General features: G+C 40.3%; 1 protein-coding gene across 16 annotated transcripts in view; it reads right to left on the reverse strand.

Moving 5' to 3' along the window:
- The window catches only part of RAD54L2 (RAD54 like 2), an 84,775-nt gene that overhangs the window by 17,880 nt on the left and 52,318 nt on the right, over positions 1-14,577 (reverse strand). For 3 of the 16 annotated variants that reach the window (XR_014491497.1, XR_014491498.1, XM_083354966.1), the window contains exons 18-22: positions 13,982-14,178; positions 13,181-13,377; positions 12,367-12,456; positions 10,136-10,228; positions 6,444-6,902 (exon numbers count right to left, since the gene is read on the reverse strand). Coding sequence is in view for 7 of the 16 variants with exons in the window: in XM_083354966.1 (XP_083211092.1) it covers positions 6,444-6,902; positions 10,136-10,228; positions 12,367-12,456; positions 13,181-13,377; positions 13,982-14,178 (1,036 nt within the window). In the remaining 9 variants the exon portion in view is untranslated. Of the gene's footprint in view, positions 1-397; positions 5,267-5,307; positions 6,903-10,135; positions 10,229-12,366; positions 12,457-13,180; positions 13,378-13,981; positions 14,179-14,577 lie in introns of those variants that run through there. The other 13 variants (XR_014491494.1, XR_014491501.1, XR_014491496.1 and 10 more) reach the window with 10 other exon arrangements.

The following is a 14,577-nucleotide window of genomic DNA, read 5'->3' on the forward strand; positions in this document are numbered from 1 at the left end:
CAAATTAGGGCTTGAACCAAATCTTTATAATTGATGGAAATTCATATATAAAAAGGGTGATGGAACTTCAGTCTTTTACTACTGAAGGTTGGTTTGTTATAAGGTCTAAGTATAATATACATTTGTGTCAAACGTTGCATTCTGTCTATAAATTGGGGCATTAATTAGCTTTAATTAAGCTAAGTAGTTAATTAGCTAGTTAATTGTGCCTGAATATCACTGAAACCAATGCAAGACGTTGTTTGTAAAACACACAAACTCATGTTGTCAGACTATTTTTCCTTTCGGTGGAAGAAACCACAAGGAGGGAAAATTCAAACTAATTCCAGACCAAAATGACCAAATTCTTCATAACGGTTGAAGTTTATTTTTTTTAAAAAAGGAGAAAGAATTGATAGGCATTGTACCAACTTACAATTTATTCATTTATTTTTTTTTAAAAAAAAATGACATGAAACACAAGTAAAAATAAATACATCATATAAACAACAAAATTGTTCAAATGTCTCTGTTCTGGGAGATCGAGTGAGCACATCCCGCTGGACAGAGAGATGAGGGAAGCACATATCCCATGCGTGCCACCAGCCAACCAACCGACCCTGCTACAGAAATGTCTTTTTTTATTTCAATCACAAAGCACAGGCCACAAACTAAAGGCAAAACAAAAAACCAAGAAAACCATTCAATTCGTTTGGCTCCCCTGTACAAATAGATTTAATGGAGGGACAGAGAACGTAAACAGGGAAACTAATAATAATATAGGACCCAAGAAGCAATGCAGCTGTGGGCAGCTGTTTAGTGGTCTTGTTTCAATAAAGAGCACAAAAAAAGGTCTCCTTCTCTGCCAGCTCTCAAATTTCTATTTCTGTTGATCTTTCCTAAACTTGCAAATATCCTCCCTACTTTCTACAGAAATTGCTTTCCTGATTGAGTTGCAAGGAGCGAGCATTCCCAAAGGCCTAAAAATATCCTTATAAATCCCTAGACGTGATATAATATGGTTTTGGTATCAAATAAGACACAATTCTGTTTTAATCTACTGGGGTATATTTCCCTTGGTTTAATGGAGCTAATACGATCAACCATTTCTCCAGTTTAATAATTATATATACAGCGCCTAAATCAGGATTTCAGTGCAAATATATGTAATTACGGTAAATTTTCATTCGATCTGAGATCTTGCAAGAAACATTTGCACTGCTGTTATCAATTACATAATTCTGATAGCACAATCAATAGGATCATTATTTTAAGAGAGGAAGCTTGCATATTCCTGGGATTCTTTGACAGAGGTTGAAATCAGATTTTTTCTTCTTCTTAAAACTGTCCCCTGTATGTCCATATAACTGTGTCCCACAGAATGAAATACTGTAGGAGCACTTTAAAATATAAAATCTGCCCTCTGCGGGCAGCGCTTCTCCTCGTTTCCATATCTTGGTCACATGGAGATAGAGAACAGTAATTAGCATGCAGACATGTGGGCAATTCTTAACATGGTCGGGGAGAAGTCCTCCAATGCTATTCCCACCAAAAATAATCCATCATAGGAAATCTGTGTCTAAACAAGGTGATCTTTGTCAGTTTTAAGTTCTATACTGCCAGAATTGGAATAAAACCGAAAGTAGTAGCAAGGTCTGTAAAATATCACAGTTTAAGGTCACGTTTTTACCCTAAGCATTTATGAAGGGGTCAATTATTTTGTACCACAACCACCTGGTACAGTACTGTTGCTCTAAAGCGCAGAGAGATATTGCAATGTATGGTTTATCAAGAAAAATCCAAAGATTACATGCAGATCCAAAACACCCAGGGAATGCAAGAACCTTCTAAGTATCCCAAGACCTTAGCCAAATACATCTAGCTGTAACTCAGCTCCACCTGTAAATTCATAATACATGTTTTCTTTTGTGGTCTGAAATTTAACAGTGCAAATTGCACAAGCCCTGGCAAGTAGATCTAACAAAAAGCCAGCAAAGGAAAGAAATTATTCTTGATATAAAAGAAGTAGTTAAATTCAGAGATCTCACAACACAAACACATATGCTGCTTCTGAGCAGCCACTACATTCTTCGAAATTACAGTGCATCAAGGAAGGGACCATTCCAACATTGTACTATGCAAGTCACTATGCTATTCTGACTCAGCTCCCAAGTCAAGCATTCTCTGTTCTTCACAAACAAGGCACAACAGCCACCCTTTGTTTCTAGAAGCCACACCTTCCTAAGGATGTTGAATGCGTGGGAGAATTCATAAGTGAGAAAGAGGGTGTTTTTTTATGCTCTCTAGAAGCAAGAAGGGTGCAAAGCAGAAGAATGCGGTCTTCATTGCCAGTGGCAACACTGTTCTCTCTTGGCAAGTGCTGGGAATGCATTTTAATCTCTAGGAGACCAATTACATTTAAACCCCTATTATTAGGAAGGAGACACAGGTCAGGCACTTGCTGAAATAGAGGAATCTGCCCCAAATGTGTTTCTTTCCAAAGTTCACAGAAAGTGGCTGGTCTCACTGAAGGTATGTGTTTGGGTTTGTGTGTGTGAGAGACAGAGTGACCAAATGGACCTTGTCAGTGGTACAATTATGTTCAAGCAATCCACTAACATAAACAAAGGGTGGGGGAGAGAGAGAGAGAGAGAAAGAGAGAGAAGAAAGATGTGCAGAGTCAGACTTAACATTTTTATACTATTGTTACCCAAGTACAAAAGCCAATTTTTCAAAATATTGTGTTGTTAAAATCTAATAAAAATCCAAGTGATACAACATTGCCATCCAGTGGTCAGACTAGTAAGTTACAGGTGTACACCATTTCCTACAGCTAATCTTCCATTCCTATTTAAAAGATGACTATAGACGCCTGGTCTACTTAATTACAGCTGCATCTTTTCTCCTGATCAAACATCCCATATTTTACAGTTAAGGATGTCATCAAAACCTGTCAAGTCTGGTGACTCTTCTGTGCTCGTATATGATGTTCAAGAGAGATAAGAGAATCCAAAAGCTGCAGTCTGAAGTTAATTGTATATAAAAATGTATTAACTTATCTGCCCCGTTACTTCATGAAAGTCAAGACAGGTGCTAGTAGGATTGCGCGGGTTGTTATCACCTCTGCTGCCCAAAACTCACTGTATACTGAATATTGAGTCTGCCTAAAACCTGAAGGGAAAAAAATTCCTTCACGAAAAAATTGCTTGGCTTCAAAAATTTCTGCATTCTTGCTGCTTAGGCATAAGCCCCCTTGCCTATATCCAGTTCCCGAGTCAACCTACCTAGAGGGTTGCAGTTTACAGTACAATCAGTGCCGTCATTATTTTGCATGAGTTGGACACATACAAATCACAAAAGGGCATGACTCACAGACGTACCAAGGCCAAGTCTTTGGAGAAACTGGAATGGACACCATCAGTTAATTTGCTTTGTTATTTTTGTGGGGGATTGTGTTTGTGTGTTTTTTTTTTAATCCCATGGTGCATCCAAAGACAAGTTGTCCAGAAGTTTGCTCAGAACCCCTCGGTTTTCAACTCCTAGGATATGTTAAAGAAGAAAGCACTATTTTAATGTTTTTTCATTTTAAAATAATTAAAGTAATTTGCATAGCTAACTTCAAATCTAAGGCTTCTACAAATGGTGAAGTCAGGCCTGACAGACAGTGCCCAATTAGCAGAGAAAGATAGTCAGAAAGCCCAACTTTACATGCTTTTTAATGGTACATAAAACTATACACGTACACACAGTCATACTCACACAGCGCTTCCTCTCGGAATCATTTCTGATTCACAATATGAAAAGCAAGTAGCCATAACCTCTTCAACCAAGGGGCCTGGTAGGTCTTTTATAGGTTGAGCAAAGGCTCAATTCTCACATTACCGCCATTCAAATCATGTGTTCAAACTTTTCACGAAGAGGTATGATGCACGAAAGAAAGTTCTTCATGGAGGGGAGGGGGGGGAAAGGAGTCTGGCAATAAAAGCCACTTTCCTGTGGATCCACTGTCTTCCTTTGCAGCAACCACATAACAAAGATAAGGTGAGAACAGGACCTGAACCACTATCCTGGAAAGGTTTTCTTAGCAATGCTCTCACCGACTCCTTGTCATGGATGTGCAAGCGCCTCATCCCTTGTCATCGGAAGGACAATATCTTATACAACACCATTTTATCCAGTGTAATCTTTTTTACAGACAAACTGGGGGAATTATTCCTTCACACACACTCCCAGGGGGTACCACCATCTCCCTTTTCTGCACAATAGAGAGAGAAGTTGATTTCTATGCCAAATCTCTGCAACTTCCTTCCATTGTTAAGCCTTATATGAAAATAAATGGCTTCTCCTTCCACACTTCTGTGGCAATGTATTATAAACTTGGGCCAGATACTAGCAACCCTATAGAGGGGGCTTTCCTCTGCAAAGCTTTAGCTTTTTTACTGTTAAAACCACTGGAATGGCGGGAACCTAGTTTAAAAATCCTTGAGAGAGCCGCTTTAACATCAACCTCACCCGTTGCCCACTGTAAGGGGGAAAAGCTAGAGACTAAACAAAGCTCTAGCCAAACAAATGCCCCGGCCCCCAATCTCCCCAGTCTCCCCGATGAGGCACAGGGGTGGGGGTAATTCTGCCTTGGCCCTATAAAGCACCCCTGAATTTGTTCAAGCAATCTACTTGTCACTTTCTTTCTTTCTTTCTCAAACGGGCCAGACTATAAACAGCCTAACTGCTTTTAGCAAGGAGGAAGCGGGGGGGAAGGGGGGGGGAAATACTTCCCCAATAAATACTTCGCTTTCATGAAATAAATTAGTAGCACAACAGTTCTCTGGAGGAGGGAGAACAGTCAGTGTTGATAAAAACCCTGGCAGCAGCGGTACAAGGAGCTCAAGCAAAAACCCCTTTGGCAGGAGGTCCACTTGGTTCTGCTCAACAGAAATCTGACAGCTTCTTTCTTTTGCCAGACCTGTAGGCTCATCATCGCTTCTAAAGGGGGAGGAGGAGCAGCAGAAGGAGAGTAATCAGTGAGTGGGGAAAAAAGCTGGACGGGGGAATTAAGAAAAGCCTTAAAATGTCTCCACCAAGCACTAGCTCACTACACGACTGACACAAGTCCTAACCCAATGGGGCTGAAGAAACCAGAAGAAACTGACCTGCAATTGCCCTCCCCCCCATCTTCAAATGCAACTCTTAAGAGAAGGCGGTAGGACAGCCCACATCTGCACCCCATCTCTCCATCTCCCACCACCACTCCGCAAGGGCCTGGACAAAGGGCACTGGGCTGATTTGCCTGGAACATTCAGAAAGATGACAAATTCATTTTCACACAGACCCTGCCCACCCCTTCCCAGATAGGACACTGACACACACCTTGCCTGCTCCTTCCTTTCCCACCTCCCTCCCTCCCTCCATTAAAAATGCAGTTCATTCTCAGGTTTCTTAGGGTACAAAATCTCCTGCTTTTTGATCATGGGACAATGAACTTTCTCAGATAAGGCCGTTTGTGTATGAGTGTTATTCCACAGACACCAAAAAAGAAAGAAAGAAAGAAAGAAAGAAAAGAAAAAAAGAAAAGAAAATCAGCCCAATGTCTCCAGTCTAACAAAGGGCACTGAAATATTAATGGCAAGTCTTCCTTTTGGACAACGCAGACAGCCTGGGAGGGAAAGTCAAGGAGGCACTCCTGTGGTTTGCAGTGATACTTCCCTTGCCCAACTCTTGTTTCTCCCCACTCCTGCGGGAGGGGCGTCCATTCAATTAATTCAGTTCCCATACAAAGCAGATCTTTGACAACTAAGCATGCCATTGCCTTTCCAACCTCCTCCTCCTCCTCCACTTCTGCTGTGTTCTAGATATAAAATCCTGACCTCAGAGAAAGGTCCAGCAAGGAATTTTTGCCTCCCGACCAAAGATGCAATCTATAAGACGTGACTAGGCCCATTACTTCCCTGTGATTTCTATTACATCATCATCTTTGTCCTCATCCTCGTTGGAGCTGCCGCCCACCTCAGAGACCTCACGGGTGTCAAACGGAGGCACCTGAGACCGCAGGAGGCCCCCCGCTGGATATCCCGTGTGAGGTGACATGAAGCCAGGGTAGGCAGATGCCACGCTCCTGGGAAGGCTGCTGGGTAAGACAGGGCTTGGAAAAGGAGCAAACATCCTGGGCTCAGAGAGGAGTGACTGTGAGAAGGGCAGCGAGTAGTTGGACAGCACCCCCGTCATGGAGGGGTTTAACATGAAAGAGGGGACGCTGGCGGTGGCTGAGGTAGCAGCAGAAGAACTAGCAGTGCCCGCTGTCAGCAGAGGGTCAGTAGTCACAGGGAACATCAAATGAGGATCTGAGAGCAAGCTAGGCAGCTGGTAATAGGAGGAGCCTGTGCCCATGTACAAGGAGTTGCCTGCTTGGGGAGCAAATGGATGGGTTAAGTTGTGGTTTAAAGGGACAGAGGGCATGGTGAACCCACCAGACACAGGGTACCCACTTTCATATGGTTGACCTGTTGTTGGCAGTGAGCGTTTCTTCTGCTGGTGATGGGCTTGCTCATCCGGACCAGATGGTGAACTTGACTTACGCTTGTTCCCTCGTAAGTCCAGCACTGAGTGGCTGTCAGCGTGTTGACTGGTGGCCGGCAAGGCCGATGAAGAAGCCAAACCATGGGTCCCTACTCGTTGCTCAGTTCCACGAGCTGTTGCGTGGGGTGCATTGTCTTTCCGAGTGGGATATCCAGGTGTAGTGTTGGTGGTGGGAGAACTGTGTTTGGACTCACGGGCAGCTGCCGCCTCTGCGTATTGCTGCAGTTCACTGATGATTTCCGGACTGTCTGGCGAAATAGGCCGAGTGAGCTCCTCTGCGTTGGGAAGTTTGGGGGATGAGGCATTGTGTCTGCCGTTGCTCGTGGATTCAACCGATGGACCCTGGGATCCTACGTAAAGCAGAGTATGACAACATGTAAAAAAGTAACCAGAAATGGCACTAAAGATTCAGAAGAAGTAGTAGGAAAAAAAACAGTCTGATTAATGAGGCAGTAGGCTACTTTGTTTTCAGTGACTCATTTCAGTAGCAGGTGGGGAAATCTAAATTATTATGGGCACAGTAGAGCCTAAGAAAAGTTTACAGCACTCTGAATGGTGGTTGAACCAATCCATCTTTCGATATCCTTCTGAGCTGTATAACGTGAAGGAACTCAGACTTTTTTCTCAAGTGATGCTCAGACTAAAAGCTTACAGCCAGAGATTCTAGGATGTGGCTCTTGATAAGCCGGTTTCACTGCAAGAACCAGAAAAGCTCTTAAAAGAAGAAACCCAGAAATTTCCAAGAAAAGGGAGAAAGGAAGGATTCAAAATTCAGGTTTAAAGCTTTTGCTCTCAACACAATTTCACAGACTGGAAATTTGTATTTTTATTTTTTTGGAGGGGGGCAGGAGGGGTGAGGTACACCTGTACCTTCTTACTGTATAACAGATCAATCTTGTTCCAAACTCTCTGCTTCTAGCATTGTCCATGCAAGCACTGGATCTTAGAAAACACACCTCTAAATGCTTGCATTGCTTGCAATTACCTGTATTCTAGCGACAAAAATGGAAGAATATTGCTCCAATGTTGCATCTTCTTCGCTATTTGTCTTTTCATTTCCCTACTCAATTTACGGGGCTGCTTTTGGCATGGGTTTTACAAACTCTCCTGTTTACTTTTGTTGTACAAGATTTTTGACAGAGGAATATACAGATCAATTTTTCTTTTGGACATCAGTTTCAGGCTGTCATGTATTTGAAAAGAAAAAGCTAATTTTTAAGAGAAGTTAAGATCTGGGTAAAAAGTCTACATAGAAATACTATATTAAAAAAGTTATCCAGCATAGTAGAAATGTATTATGTGAGTTCAAAATGTATTCAATGTCTGTGATAATTAATGACATAAAAAGTCTATAAATTAAAAACTGAGAATCTTAAATAACATGTGAAAAAAATATACTTACAGTCGTGGCCGAAATTGTTGGCACCCCAGACATTTTTCCAGAAAATCAAGTATTTCTCACAGAAAAGTATTGCAGGAACACATGTTTTGCTATACACAGGTTTATTCCCTTTGTGTGTATTGGAACACAATAAAAAAGGGAGGAAAAAAAGCAAATTGGACATAATGTCAAACAAAACTCCAAAAATGGGCTGGACAAAATTATTGGCACCCTTAACTTAATATTTGGTTGCACACCCTTTGGAAAAAATAACTCAAATCAGTCGCTTTCTATAACCATCAATAAGCTTCTTACACCTCTCACCCGGAATTTTGGACCACTCTTCCTTTGCAAACTGCTCCAGGTCTCTCTTATTGGAAGGGAGCCTTTTCCCAACAGCAATTTTAAGATCTCTCCACAGGTGTTCAATGGGATTCAGATCTGGACTCATTGCTGGCCACTTCAGAACTCTCCAGCACTTTCTTGCCATCCATTTCTGGGTGCTTTTTGACGTATGTTTGGGGTCATTGTCCTGCTGGAAGACCCAAGATCTCGGATGCAAACCCAGCTTTCTGACACTGGGCTCTACAGTGCGACCCAAAATCCTTTGGTAATCCTCAAATTTCATGATGCCTTGCACACATTCAAGGCACCCAGTGCCAGAGGAAGCAAAACAACCCCAAAACATCATTGAACCTCCACCATATTTCACTGTAGGTACTGTGTTCTTTTCTTTGTAGGCCTCATTTCGTTTTCGGTCAACATTAGAATGATGTGCTTTACCAAAAAGCTCTATCTTGGTCTCAACTGTCCACAAGACGTTTTCCCAGAAGGATTTTGGCTTACTCAAGTACATTTTGGCAAACTGTAATCTTGCTTGTTTGTCTCTGTGTCAGCAGTGGGGTCCTTCTGGGTCTCCTGCCATAGCGTTTCATTTCATTTAAATGTCGACGGATAGTTCGCACTGACACTGATGCTCCCTGAGCCTGCAGGACAGCTTGCATTCCTTTGGAACTTGTTTGGGGCTGCTTATCCACCATCCGGACTATCCTGCGTTGCAACCTTTCATCAATTTTTCTCTTCCGTCCACGACCAGGGAGATTCGCTACAGTGCCATGGGTTGCAAACTTCTTGATAATGTTGCGCACTGTGGACAAAGGCAAATCTAGATCTCTGGAGATGGACTTGTAACCTTGAGATTGTTGATATTTGTCCACAATTTTGGTTCTCAAGTCCTCAGACAGTTCTCTTCACTTTCTGTTGTCCATGCTTAGTGTGGCACACACAGACACACAATGCAAAGACTAAGTGAACTTCTCTCCTTTTTATCTGCTTTCAGGTGTGATTTTTATATTGCCCACACCTGTTACTTGCCCCAGGTGAGTTTAAAGGAGCATCACATGCTTGAAACAATCTTGTTTATCCACAATTTTGAAAGGGTGCCAATAATTTTGTCCAGCCCATTTTTGGAGTTTTGTTTGACATTATGTCCAATTTGCTTTTTTTCCTCCCTTTTTTGTTGTGTTCCAATACACACAAAGGGAATAAACCTGTGTATAGCAAAACATGTGTTCCTGCAATACTTTTCTGTGAGAAATACTTGATTTTCTGGAAAAATTTCTGGGGTGCCAACAATTTCGGCCATGACTGTAAGTCTGGTTTATTTAACTTCTAGAGATTTTGTTCCAGGAGATATATGGCCATTATTTTACCACATATGTTTTAAAATGCAGCACTTTACAGAGTTTATTTTTATTACAATGAAAAGCTGATCCAAAGATATTTTCTTAGTTTTTGGTAAATCAAAACTGAAATTAAAACCATGAAAACCACTTTTCTTATTTCCTTTGCATGAATGGAATAACTCTGGCATAGATAATTTAACTGGGTGTTAAAAGGAATTCCAAAATTTATTCAATTGATAACACTTAGCAAAGTATAAAAGTCATAACAGAATACCCACCTTGTAAACACACTGTCAGGCCTTTCTCTTTCCTGTTTTAACATTAATTAAAATGCTAAATGTTTATTAATTTTTATTTGTTTCAGCGTGATTCTAATGTAATTTTCATTTTTTCTAACTGAATGAATTTTCTTTTAATGTCCATTCTTCTAATGTCTACATTTTATTACTGTTGTTAGAAAAATAGTTTTGAATATATATAATCTCTTTGAAAGCTTTCAAAATAAAATGGTGTTCACCTGAAGCAACCATGCGATGATCTTCATTGCCCTTTGGCTTTCCAGTAGTTCGGATAGCAAAGATCCGCCCATCACTGGTCCGGATGTATGTTCCTGGGGAAGAGATGGATCATAGCAGTAAAGCTAGACTTGCGGAATTTGGGTGTGTGTGTGTGTGTCAATAGAGCATTTTACAGGTACAATAAGACCGCTACTATAATTCACAACAACAGGCCTCTAGGTTTCTCTGTTACAATTTATTTGACATTTGTCTGTCTACTGGCTAGATGGACATGCCTCCAGCCACTCATCATGTTATTTTCTAGGAATGTCTCTGGAGTCTCTAAGGAGACTAGGGGCATTATTGGAAGCATTAATTATGCTTGTGCCTTGTGCTCTGCGTTGTAACATGCTAGCTCCCCATTACATTTTCTTATTCAAAGAATATGTAAGAAGAATTTAATTAATTGGGGTGCAGAATCTAGCAGCAACCAAGAAAGGCTGTATTGGTTACACAGGGACCTATAAGCATAGAACTGAGAATCCAAGTGTTGAACCATTTCTGCAGGATCCATTCTGAGTTGGTCACCGGGACCAGAGATTTGTTCTTCCAAGCTTTCAGACTTGCGCTGGACCCCATCAGGGAACTTCTCAATCTCCATGATGTGTCTGGAGATCCAGCTTCTCCACACCCTGGAGATTCAGAACTTCCCTGAGAATGGGATCCAGCACTAGTCTCCTGTTTCTCTTGTGTGTTAACCTTTAACTGGGTGATGTAGGGCAATAATTTTTGAACCAGGGGACGTCAGATGGGCTACTTTACAAAACGAATGCAAAATCTTTGACCCACGACTCCCGTGGAATTGAAATTTGGTAAATTTTATAAAACATTTTATGATATAAAAATTATTAAACAATATTTTAGGACATAATACAAAATGGCATAAATTCCATGTGGTCAACTCCTGATGTTTGGCTGTTTTCTACAGTTCAACATGGGCTATTTCCAAGGCAGATACATCTCTGAATATCTCCCCAAATCTTTTCGAGTGAAGGCAGCACTTTAGAAGGATTGCCACTGTTGAAGACAGAGAGGAATCTGGTAAGGAAATATCTCTGAAATGATAACCCAACTGGTCATGGGTTGTCTAATTCCCCCTAATGTGGTTATTGGCTTTACAACTCCATTTTGTATGGAGTTATAAAATGCATTCAACAATACAAATTCATTCACTAATAACCTTGGTATATTGTACAAAATACAGGTAGACATCATTTAACAAATATCATGTTTAGCAATCAAAGTTATGAAAAAATAACTTTACAAGCAGACTTTGCATTTATAATGATTGCAGCATGAGACTGCCATTTGCACACTTCACAACCAGTTTCCAATAAACAAAGCTAATGGAGAACCTGGCAGTAAAATCACAAGCCCTGGTCCTGTGATGTCTTGTTTAATCTGTAATGTGACTTAAGTGACATAAGACTGTTGTGGTCACATGTTATTTCACTTAGCAATTGCATCACTTAGTGACAGACCGTTGTGGTCGTTAAGTGAGGACTGCCTGTAGGAGGTTAAAGAAAGGTTCTTTACAGAGCAGCCAAATAACTAGGCCTAGGAACAATTTACAATCAACTCTCCTGCTGCCTCTTGTATTTGACCATTCGTTCAAATTCTGTATTTTTGAAAGGCCAATGATATTTAAAGAAAAGGGGATTTTAAAAAGCAGCCTGCACAATAAGGAGCACCCAATATCTGGCTAAGTTACTACTGAGAAGGTGAAAGCAGACTACTAAAATAAAGATTTCTGGCAAAAAATGAAATGTACTGTCACTTGCAGATCACAAAACAACAATGTGCAGAATTCCTTACTTGGAAAGGACAAAACCTCCTTCAACCATCTGGTAAAGTTAATTCTACCTTCAAAATATCTTTATAAAAACATGAGATGGCTAGTTACAATCTCTACTGTAATTTCAAACTACTATCACATTGTCTATATTAAAACAGGTCAATAATGAACAAATGTATGATCAAAAACTAATCCTGAATGTGGTCCACCTGAACTAAAAAAATAAATCAATCAAAATATGTTAATTTGAGGTAGATAAACCACGTGGAACTTCTTTATTGTATGGAGCTTTTCCCAATGGCATTGCACTTTTTGAACAAGAAATGATAAGAGTAGAGAAGAAATATATAAGAAAAAATAAAGTCCACCCTCACCCCACCTTACAATCTCAATTACCTTTAGTTCCACGGATAATATGTATGCTTTCACCAGCGCTGATTCTTGCCTGCACATCTGTGGAAGTGTTCGTACCTGGAATCACTATATCTAAAATGGATAAAATAATAGGCATGTGAATCACTGCATGAGGCTTCAAAGTGGATTGTTTAAAAAAAAAATAACATCTTCCAAGTATTCAGTATTTGGCTGGGTATTATATAAAACACAAAACCATTATGTAGTTATATGTTTTAAAAATACAGCAGGAGAGAAAAAGCTAGTAAAAAATTATATTAATGGATAATACTCTATTTTTAACTGTTAGTTCAAGAAAATGACCAGTTAACAAAGGAGGATGCAGGAGTGACATTTCAACCACTCTCCTTCATCTTTTCAAGTACTTTGTGTTTTTGTAAAATTAAAAGACAAACACATGTACAAAAATGAATAAGCCTCCAACACATTTAGCAGCTGGGTAGAGTGCAGAATATTCATTAGGCATGTTATGTCTGTATGACCAAATGTTTTTGCAAATGTTTTCTCGTTGATAAGGGAAGAATATTCTCTATTTCCCCTAGGGGAAATATCAGGAAGATAAACTTGTAGAATGAAATAAAGTAATGGCAATTAAGTCTTGTTTTAGACCTATGTTAAGACTGGGTCTTGAGCCTTAGAAATGTGTCACTGTCCTATTTAATTCATAGCAATTAAGGGTCAACATAAGATTCTGTTATCAGCGAACTGACCTCAATGTGTTCTTGGGAAAAAAATCTGTATTCACTTTTTGTGAAATCTCATTTCCTAAGAAAGTGTAATTGCCAAAGCAACTGACCTGTTGTGGTGACAATCTTCTGCACGAGAACACCAGCTCGTTGCAGGTAATTGATGGGGAAGTTAATAGCAGGATTGGAGATCGAAGCTGCTCCCATACTGCCTAAGGGGACATGACGAGGCATCATCGGAATAGGGGTGGACTGAACAGGACGCACGCTTGCCACTGGCCTGTCCTCACCTTTGAGGCTTGGTCGCCTACAACGCAAGGAATAAGTCAACGGGATTACAGAATTTGAAAGAACTCAACAGCCTCTTTTCACAAGCAAGATCTTCCACTCCATCACTCTCCTGATGGTCACCCCGCTTCTGCTTAAATAACTCTTCCTAGATCTTCCACAAGAAGGGAATAAGTACACTAAAAGGACTATGAGCTGTCAATCGCATATTAATTTCTCCATATGCAATCACCTAAGGAAAATCTTTAATAAGTGATATACTAAACAGAAATACTTTCATTTTCTCCCACACTGGGTCAAGAAATCAACAATAATGAATTTAAAAACCATACCTAATATCCTAGGTGGGAAGTGCGTACTACTAAGCCTGTGTGCCGTGGCTTATATGTGCCATGAGCTCATTAAATATTGGTTTCCCCATCGCAATAAGATTCTGCTCAATGCACTCTACGTATCGACTCATTTTCTATATCAGCTTCAACTGCTCACGGCTACCAAGATGACAATAACCTCCTTCGTTTCACCTACGTTCTGGGGACCAGGAAACACTGCCAAGAGGGCAGAAGTAGGATAAAAATTTTGCTACTCCTGTTTAGCTTCATGGAAAGGAACAAGGCACCCACCAATTCCTTTGACTGAAGGCAGGAATACTTGTCAGATTCTGGTCAGTGACTGGGTAATACTGAGCATAGGAAGGACGGGTATAAGGGACAGACGCACGCTTTTCTTCCTCGTAGCTCTTTTTTGCAGCTTTTTTCTCTGCCTTGGTGAGCTTGTGCTCTTTACGATCAATTAGTAGTGATTCATGCTGGAAAGGCTCCTGTGGGGATTAAAGCATAAGGAGGTTGCATCTGAAGCACACTGGTTTATGGAATGGATCACAAAACAGCAAGAAGTCAAACAACAATCCCCCCCCCTGAACAATCAAATAATCCTCCAAGTATTCTAATGAAACAATTAGGAACATTTTGATATTATTTTATATAGTTAACATTTAATCCCCCTTGATAATATTAGAAGCATGAGGTTGCTGGTATCTTTCAAAACTCCTAGAAATACGCATTTAGAGTTATGCCACAAATGTTTAATCTTATGTAGGAATGGGAAGGAACCTTCTCCTGCATTAGTGTATTTTTTAAAAATTTATTAAATGTAAAGATAGTCCTCAATTTATTATAGCAAATGAGAGTGAAATTTCCACTGCCAAGAAATGCAGTTA

The sequence above is a fragment of the Vipera ursinii genome (genome assembly GCF_947247035.1).
Source record: "Vipera ursinii genome assembly, chromosome: 2".
In the NCBI taxonomy this organism is placed as follows: Eukaryota; Metazoa; Chordata; class Lepidosauria; order Squamata; family Viperidae; genus Vipera; species Vipera ursinii.